Source organism: Centruroides sculpturatus, unplaced genomic scaffold, assembly GCF_000671375.1.
Source record: "Centruroides sculpturatus isolate CEXI.00-Female unplaced genomic scaffold, Cexi_2.0 scaffold1586, whole genome shotgun sequence".
NCBI classification, from domain to species: domain Eukaryota; kingdom Metazoa; phylum Arthropoda; class Arachnida; order Scorpiones; family Buthidae; genus Centruroides; species Centruroides sculpturatus.
In genome coordinates, this window is record NW_019385863.1 from 40,666 (window position 1) to 50,487 (window position 9,822).

Sequence of the window (9,822 nt, forward strand, 5' to 3'; positions counted from 1 at the left end):
ACATGAATATACTTCCCGAATATTCTATTCATAAATATACTGGGCATTTTGTATTTTTATTGATGTTTGTACGTGAGTTATTCCTCAATAAAAAAACGTACAATATGTAAATTACATTATGTATATTCAAAAATGTATTTGAAAATACAGTAGAACCTCCATTATCCGGATTGTTCAAAATAAACAAAAATTTTACGAATTTGCTGATTTGCACTTGGCGAATTACGACACTGTTTATGTACGTGATGGAATGCATAATTTTTTTTGTTTCAACAACGTCTCACCCAGCACAGTGGTCGTAAACTCATATTTTTTTACTACGTAAAATATATTTTAACTTGACATACGTATTTATAAATAATTTATATTCAAATTACATTATTTCTATGACCAAGGGCGGCGTAAGGCATGGACGACGTAGGCCACCACCTATGCCTCGCGGTCCGAAGGGCCTCGCGCCTCGAAGGTTTATGAATTACTTAAAAGCCGTGAACGCGACGAAAAAATTTTATTCGTCATAAAACGATAAATAGTTTGTCAAATTTTTTTTCATAAAAATGCAGTTTCAACTGCTTTTTATTTTATAAAATCCGTCTTCTTGCGCCACCAGAGGGCCTTTTAAACAATAGGTAGTCTGTTAGCGTTGGTCAGTAGTAGTCCAAATTCAATAAGAACGTTTGTTTCTCGAAAATTTGATCACGATTTAAATACAGTATTTACTTTTAATATTACCGATATGTCATCGAAAAGAAAACGTGTTGCATTATTATTAAAAGACAAAGTATTTTTTTCGATTATCCGGACTATCTTCATCCCCAATTAGTCCAGATAATCGAGGTTCCACTGTAATATAAAACGCTTACGTTAAATTGAGCATTATCCGTAACAAATGGCTTTAAACAATTTGTTCTTGAAAAGCGATTTTCAAGAATAATGGCACGGGTCCATTTCATTACTTCAATTTTGTCATACAGCGCCATCTGTTACGTAACAAGCCAACTTGAAAATTCAGCGGTTTGCACACGACGCGTGGACCATCGGAGGAAAGACTACGAGAAACTGGCCCTTTTTTAGGTGAAGAAAACCCGGAAAATTCCATTTGGCCAGGCGCGAACCCACGAACGACCACTGGTGTTTAGTTTTATTCATCGACCACTAGAGGGCAATTCGGCGCTAAGAGACAAGTGCTTTTAAATATTGACAAATTAAACCAAGAATTAGTTTTTCACTAATCAACATTTATTTTTCGTACGAATTTTTTTAAAACAATATAATATACAATTTTACTAATTACATGCGGCCGTAATATAACGGAAAATAGTAAACTACTTCAGCTATATATATATGTATATATATATAATGTTTGTGTATATTTTTTTCGATTTTTGTTTTTTAAAAAGAAAAGCTCTTGTAGTTTTTTCTTTTTTATACCAAAAAATATAGTTAAGCATATACAAAGCTGAATCTATCCCGATGATTTATACATTGTAACAGTAGTACATAAATATTATAATAACTTTTCTTTTTATGAACCATACAAAGTTTGTTTTATGTCAAAAATTTTACACTAAAAATGATTATTTACATGTTTCTTTTCTTCGCACAAGATTAGAAGTCACCAGCAGTCCTGGTTCCTACTGCTGCTGTAGGGTAGACTGATAGGGAAGACGCGGAGAGACCGAAACGGGCTCCAGGTTCTTCAGAAGCTGGCTTAGCCAGTGTTTGGTGGATTTGTCGTCTTTCAGACAGTTGGCAAACGTATTGTCTTTTAATTGGTCCGGCAGACACTGGCGAAGAGCCTCTCTGGCTCTACAGAATAAAGTGGAAATAGTATATATTAACCTTTAAATTCCTTGTGAAATTCAACAAATACCGGCATACAAATTTAGTTGACTGGTATCTTGTAGATTTGTGGTTCTCGACTTTTTGAGGTGACAGAATGACATTCTTAGATCATATATATATATTCAATCTTATATATATATTCGATCTAATAATTGAATTTATTATGTTCCACATAATAAATTCAAAGATCTATGTGCAATTCAATATTTAATGTTCTTGCAAAACAGCAAGGCAATAAACTAACAAAACTATTGAGTCTAATAATATAGCAAATGTGGAATTGTCCATGAATAAAGTAATATGTCGGAATACATTAAAATATTTTTATTTTGCAAAACACTTAAGGAAAGTTTGTGGAAAGCCAAGTTCTGTATAACGTGAGTTGAAAACCACCATAATAGATTCACAGAATAAAATATAGTGCTAACATTAAAAATTTATATAATCTATCATGTAAGTGTTTATACAATGTATATATGAATACATAATTTAAAATTATTGTAAAAGATTACAATACATTTGACATATTCAAACAAGGCTTCAAGCTATGTAAAGTGAATATTTCAAGCTCCATGTTGTTTTTATACAGTCCATTGTTTAAATATTATGTTGATTTTGTAAAACAACACATACTACTGTTTTATATTACTCTGTTAAACCAACATAAACTGTAAGGATGCAAGATCAAAAATACCTGTCATATAAAGTTGTATGCTGGTGTACAAGGTTAGTTGTGTATATTAATTCATTATTAAGTTTATTTTGGCAGAACACAAGAAAACTCCAACTCTCTGCAAAATAATATACAGATCTAGCAAAGTACTTAAGAGCCAATCAAATCCATCTTTCCAAGAACTTTGCATTACGGAACAATGTTCTTGGAAGGAAATTTAAAACATTTGAGTTCTTAGAACTTTCTGAATACAGGTAACCCCCGTATAACACGGCACTTCTATAGCACAGATTCACTCTAACACGGTTCAAGAATTAGGAACATCCCCTGTATAAAACAGTGCTTTTATAGCACGGGTTCATTCTAACACTATTCGGAAATTGGGTAAAACCCTTGTACAACATGAAATGTAATAAAGGGTGCGTTCTTTTATACTTCCGCGTAACTCCGTGCAAGCATTCCAATTATTTTGTGGCTACTTTGAATGCTCTTTCAGCAATAATCCATTTAATGGTTAAATTATACAATTTGGACCCTTCTTTTGTTTCTAAAAGCTCATTTAAGAATTATAGATTCCTCCACGCGATACTATCGATAGTGCAGGCGCCGCCATCTTTCTTTCACCATCATTCCTAAATGCCTACAAACAGCAGCGCACTCCCGTTGCAGAGTGACCGCTATTAACGAACGCACCCACAAACTGTTACCAGTTGAGGATGTTCATGCTGAGATCATCATATAAAATGAATAATCCTCTGGTAAAATATTTACTTAAATAATAAGTATTTTACCTATGAAAAAAATGAATAATAAATCTGATTTAAATAAGGATTTAACAGCATGCTTTTTAATTTTTGGAACCAAACCCCCCTTTTCACACTAGTTCTTTGTTTCGTATCACATGGATTTGCATAACACAGCAATTTTTTTAAACGTAACTCCCGTGTTATATGGGGGTTACCTGTACTAAATTTTTTACTAAATCGATCTAAAGATCTCTGGACAAAGCCAATTTTGGATGACATTAAAGTAGATTGTTTTGAGAATTTAATTACTCTTTAGTTAAAATGAGTAAATTACCTTGGATTGTCAGATAGACGGAGATAACATCGAATGACGTGCTTTAACAGGCGTGCAGATTGTTCCTTTGCAAGAGATAATACCATTTTCCCCTAGAAGAATAAACTATGTTCAATACGATAGAGACAACAAAAAATTTATAAAAAACTAGTTTTAAATCTTTATGAATCTCAATCATAGAACATTTGTCGATCTTCTGATTAGAAAATATTGGAATTAAAAATTTTATAAAAATAAAGAATAACATTTTAGTAAACTTGCCAATATCATGGCCACATGAGAGAATCGTTCATAAGTTTGACAGATGTATGACAATCCGGTTTCGTCCAGCAATATTTTCTGAAGAATAAATGTGGCAACCTATGATAAAAATTAAAAAGTTTAAATGCTATGAAGCTACAACCGAATGGCACAACCTGTAAATATTTTTACCGTTTTTGACAATTCACTTCCGGATTCCATTATTCTTAAACACAAAGGAATAATCTCTGTTGTTAAAAGGAAATTAATCACTTCTTGTTCATCTGTCTGAAAATATGAAACCACCATCTGTATTATCATCATATGCAAGTATTAGATTGGTGATTCCCAATGTTTTGTACCATTGTTCCTTTTATTAAGAACTATCATAAAAATATTTACGATGGGAATGAAAAAGCCTTCTGTTGAAACATATATTTGAAGCCTTCTAACCAATATTTTCCAAACTGACTTCTCCGTTAGTGTCATTGTTCATTATCTGTCACTATCCATAAACGGTTTTCTTGAAACCTGGCTTAACGTTTACATTGTTTATAATTATAATACACCAAAATTGTCTTTATCTGTCTAAAACATGTTCGGGAACAATGATATTTTATTAGGAAACACCGAAATAAATAATTTGATTATAATTTTTTACCTTAACTAATGCTCCAATCACACCAAGACTAGTTAATCGTAGATATTCAAATGGTCTAGTTTTACTAACAGTATGGAGGAATGGGTATAGAAATAGGGGTGTATTAGCTGGAAGTGAATATATAATTACATTAGAATTTCCTCAAGTTAAAAATATATTTTAATTTGGCATCATACCTTGTAAGAAAGCAGATCTAGTTTCTGGATGGGAAGCAACACACTGCAGCAAAGCTAAAGCATTACATACCCTATTGGACTGATGAGCCTTAATATCAGAGGAAAAAAAATGTATATAAAAATTGCTATTAACATTGTAATAAAATACATATGCATTTTACTTACAGTAAGTGTCGGAGGATTAATCGCCGGATAAATGTTTATAATCTCTTGTAAAAGAGCAGAAATTGTTCCGAATGAGTTCCACAGCATAGGTGCAAGTTCAGGTACAACTTCTCGTTTTTTACTATGTTAAAAAATATATTTTGTTAGATAAATAAAAAAAAAGTAAATTTAGAGTGGGACAAAATCGTAAACTTAAGATTTACTACAAACCCCACATTTATCGTTTCATAAAAAATGTAAATCACCTGAGTTCGAGCAGAGCATTTTCCCTTGCTTCCGAGCTGGAAAGTTCGATTATCCACTGATAAATTTTCTCCCTTTCCACTGTCTGAAGATTGTTATGTTGAGGGACACTCATTAAGCGCTGTTAAGAAAATGCAAATAAATAAAGAAAAATTAATCTTTTTCCTGACCTTAAATGAATATATCAATATTCCTATTAGTGATGGTAATTTGTTATTGGGCCAATTAAATTCACAGAATTTTTATTTATTTTGTCGTCAATCCAAATGAGTGGTCAAGCAAACGGAAAAATTCTAAGACTTTAAAATCACCTACAATTTTAATTAATAGCAATGCAGAAATCAGCAACTTACTTGACATTTCGATTAAGTCACTAACTATTTGTAAAAAAGAATATAAAATATCACTGTCACACTTATTTAAAAAAAAAAAAAACACCACTCAATTTAAAAAATAGAAGAAATTGAAATCTTCCTCCACTCACAAATAAATCACAAGGTTTTACAAAACCATTAAAAGAACAGGCTGTGATGGTGACATTGATTCATGCAACCTTTGAATCAAAGTCATGCACCATTAACCTTTACGACGGAAATAGATTCAGTTCTTACCGTGTCGTAACGCAATATCTCGTTAATGATTTATAATGCAAAAACACACTCTTATTATATTTCTTCTCCGATTGCACTTTTCATTTCACTTGTCATAGAAGGAGAGAGTGAAGAGTAACAATTTCTTTTTTTAAAATAATGTCAAGAATTTATAACAATGGCATCTAAAATTTTATCTAAAAACGTCAGACATTGTCTAAAGTTGCCAAAATTACTGTGTAAATTCCTTTCTAAAGAAAGAAGAAAAAAATAAGTCATTTACAGTTTGAATAAAATCCAAATTGGATAAAAGATATATATATCCTGATCATTTTTGAAAGTTTGAAAACCTTTTATAATTAGAGTCTTGGATATTTGAAGTATTAAATTTGAATTTCTAAACATTTAAAATTTTGCAGACACTCAATTTAGTTAGCATTAACTTACAAGGACTAAATCAACAATTTTATAAAGTAAGTAGTGTGTATAAACAAATTTAAAAATTAATAAAATATACTATAACAAATAAATAAGATTATCAGCACAAAACCTTTCTCACTAATTTCTAGCCTTATTAACTGCATAGTAAAATAAATAAGATACTTGTATGTAAAAACTATTACAAGTAACGTCTTAACATTTAAATATCTAAATTATATCAAGCAATTGAATCAAATATTCAATATTTTGTAGAAAATCAACTTTTTCATAACAGTGTTAATTAATTTTATGTATTTAAGATTAATTTTATGTATTTAAGATTGATTTAAGATTGTTGAGCTCAGCTGGTTCAAAATATTTTCAACAGTAACATTGTGTGTACTTTTATTTAGTGCTAAGGTTATTAATATTTTTTGTGGGTTCATAATCTCTACTCCATAGTTGAAATTTCCAAATTGGGTATCCATTCAGGACCATTTTTTGATCAAGTTCCATTGTACATATGTTGCTCTTTATATTATATTCTAGTATGTATGAGCTATAACAAATGAACTTTCTCACATTATTATGCTTTATATTTACAATATGAAAGATTCAAATGAATCACTTTTAATAACTGGAAGATATTAGAAATAAGAAAACAAAAAACACATGTAAACTTTATAGTCAATACTAATATGTTTGCTATTTTACAAGTAGAGGTTGATGCAAAAGGCAGCAGCTCCAGTCCAGTTTGAGTCTCTGGCCCTAGTGTATTGCACAGAGTGAGTAAACCGCATCAGTTGAGAGAAATGCATTGTGCAAAAATTGCCGTATCACATCACACAACACAGGAATGAGAAATATCGCCAGTCATACAAGTGTCAACATTGACATCACCATATTATGCCAAGCATTTCTAAACAAGATTCAACATGCACAGATGTGACGAATGACCATTTTCAACATTTTCTGTAATAGTACCAATAGTTGTTGGACCACAGCTTTTTCATGTGCCACCCTGTTATTTTAAATTTATTATATGTTGTAAGAATATACAGTAGACCCCCCCTATAACGTGGGTTCTTATAATGTGGATTCCTATAACACTGCGAAAAAATTGCGACAGTATTCGTATAAAGACGCTAAAAGGGATGCGTAAAACGTCATCGCCGACTCATGTTGCGACAGGATTGGTCAAATCTGGACCAATAGTAGACGAGCAGCTGAACTACTTACATGCCATGGAGAGTTTAGACGGATAAGTTGAGTTTACTATTGTCTGTACAGTATTATTATCGTCTGTACAATATTAACTTAATTTATTTTAACTTTATTATAATTATATACATACTTTCTGCCATCCAGCACCACGCTATGGAGAGTTTAGGCGAGTAAGTTGAGTTTACTATCGTCTGTACAGTATGTAAATTAGGTATCGTAAGTCTAATACAGCGCTGTAATTTTATACATTTCTTGTGAAAGAAACATTTCTTATTCAACGGCCATAAAAATTATTTCTATTAATGATGTCTCCAAAGTTCAACGAATTTTTTCACAGAAAAATAACTTATCAGAAATCACGGCTGCTGTTTGGTGCACTGCTCCACGACAAAAACAAGCTTAAGCAATGGCGATGTCGAATGGTGCACACTCGGTAAGTAATCCTACAATTTTTTGTTTATAGCATAGTTTATACAGATTATTCCCAAAAAATTATACGTATTTTGGAAATATTGAATCGAATTAGTCTAGAACTGATTAATTTTATGGAAGAAAACCTTTCAAACAGCCGTAGTCCATAAACTTCACACGTGTCGGGCTGTGACTGGCTCATGTATTTAAGGATTCCTACAACGCGAAATTCTTATAAAGCGGAACATATCTACCGCGTTATAGGGGGGGTCTACTGTAGTTAGATAATCCTTCTTGTTAGTATAAGAAATAATATAAATGTTTCCATTATTAGCTCTACTACATTCGAGCCAATAATTCTTTACAATGAAATTCCATCATCTTGTGTAGAGTAATTATTAATTTAAAACAGTTACTTTTGTAATAAAATTCAATTAACTCTAAATTCCAATTCTCTACATTTTCTAAACATTTCTTTTTAGGGTTCTAAAAAATTAAATTGCTTATTCATAATGTTTTTATATTCTATTTAAAATTTAGAGAGGATTTATTGTTAAAAGCCATACCATAATAGTCAATAGTAATAACTAAAGAGGGAAGATAATAAATTCTCCAAGTGCATTTTATCTACTTACATGAAAGGAGTGTGCACATCCCAATAAAATTGCTTTCGTTTTAAAAAACTGCATTTGAGTTAATCTCTAAAACAGTCTTTTTGAATACCTCTCCAAAATTATAATCAATTATAATGTACATCCAAAAAATACTGAAGTTCTAGCGTATTTAAATTTATAGAAAAAGTGATTAAATGTAAATATTTCACACACAGATTTAATGTCATAATTTAAAAAAAAAAAAATATATATAGATAATAAAATGCTTATTCATAGGAATCAAAGATAAACATCTAAAGCCATAAAAGTACATTTTCATATGAAAGGATTTTTACATAAAAATTGTTCATCCAGGCATTATCTAAATTACAAATGCAAATTCAACTTTGTTTCAATCAGTTAATATTAAGCACGGAAACGATTATTTACGTTCTATTATTTTTTTGCCGATTATTTTCAGACTGACGCCTTTTGAACCCCCTTCGTTTCAAAGTTTTATTTGTTAAATTTACATATATTTCTATTGTTTGTTATCTAAATGACAAAGTCGAGTCAATTAAAATATTACAAATGACAAAAATACAGAGGTTACGATTGTGTTGACCGTATTTGCTGCTTTATTATTAATAGAAATTACACAACCGATGATTAAATTTTATTATACACACACAATTTACCTAATGGAATAAAGTTAATATATTTTTGATTTAATATATTCAATAAATTTAATGATATTCTTTTTGTAACACAATAGGTGTATTATACCATCTTTATGTTGTATGTTACAATAATAAAGAATTAAAAGTACTTTTAAATTAAATGGAATTTAATTTTACTAGTTCTTATACAGGGTGTATCAGAATGACATTTTAAAAATTTGGGGGATTGTAGAGGATGAAATTTTGAACGTTTTGACATAAAGAACCCATAGCCGGAAATGTGATATAAAGTTTCTACAGCACTTTGCACTTTGCAGTCAGTATGCTGAATGAAACAGCAGAATACAGTATTTATGGCAAGTTTTATTGACAAAACAGTAGAGTGCAATCAAACTGTACATCGAATCAGTGGCTGCACTAATTTAGAGTAAATGCTCAATGTGACAACCACCAACTTCATTACATAATGTGCAACGACGATCCATGTTTTGTCTTACTCTCTGTAAGATGCCACGCTCCGCTCTGATAGTATTAAATGCTGTAAAGATGCGCTCTGTAAGCTCATGAACTGTTCCTACAGATGTTGCGTACACAAGGGACTTTACATAACCTCAGAGGAAGAAGTCAAGAACAACAACACGACGTCAATGGACAGAAGGGTAACTACCAAAGTGAAGGACGATCAAGCACTTCCTACTGCTGTAGAAACTTTGTATCACATTTCTGGCTATGGGTTCTTTATATCAAAATTTCATCCTCTACATCCCCCAAATTTTTAAAATGTCATTCTGATACACCCTGTATATATATATATATATATA

The 9,822-nt window shown here is 31.1% G+C and overlaps 1 protein-coding gene across 2 annotated transcripts in view; it reads right to left on the reverse strand.

Moving 5' to 3' along the window:
• Positions 1–1,211: 1,211 nt before the first annotated feature.
• Positions 1,212–9,822, reverse strand: part of LOC111642602 (CCR4-NOT transcription complex subunit 9-like) — a 17,394-nt gene continuing 8,783 nt past the window's right edge. Inside the window, exons 2-9 of one of the 2 annotated variants that reach the window (XM_023388968.1) lie at positions 5,086–5,204; positions 4,841–4,961; positions 4,676–4,763; positions 4,500–4,606; positions 4,031–4,126; positions 3,860–3,958; positions 3,599–3,690; positions 1,212–1,809 (exon numbers count right to left, since the gene is read on the reverse strand). In XM_023388968.1, the coding sequence (XP_023244736.1) occupies positions 1,635–1,809; positions 3,599–3,690; positions 3,860–3,958; positions 4,031–4,126; positions 4,500–4,606; positions 4,676–4,763; positions 4,841–4,961; positions 5,086–5,198 (891 nt within the window). In that variant the 5' untranslated portion in view covers positions 5,199–5,204 and the 3' untranslated portion in view covers positions 1,212–1,634. The remainder of the gene's footprint in view (positions 1,810–3,598; positions 3,691–3,859; positions 3,959–4,030; positions 4,127–4,499; positions 4,607–4,675; positions 4,764–4,840; positions 4,962–5,085; positions 5,205–9,822) is intronic. The other variant, XM_023388967.1, reaches the window with a different exon arrangement.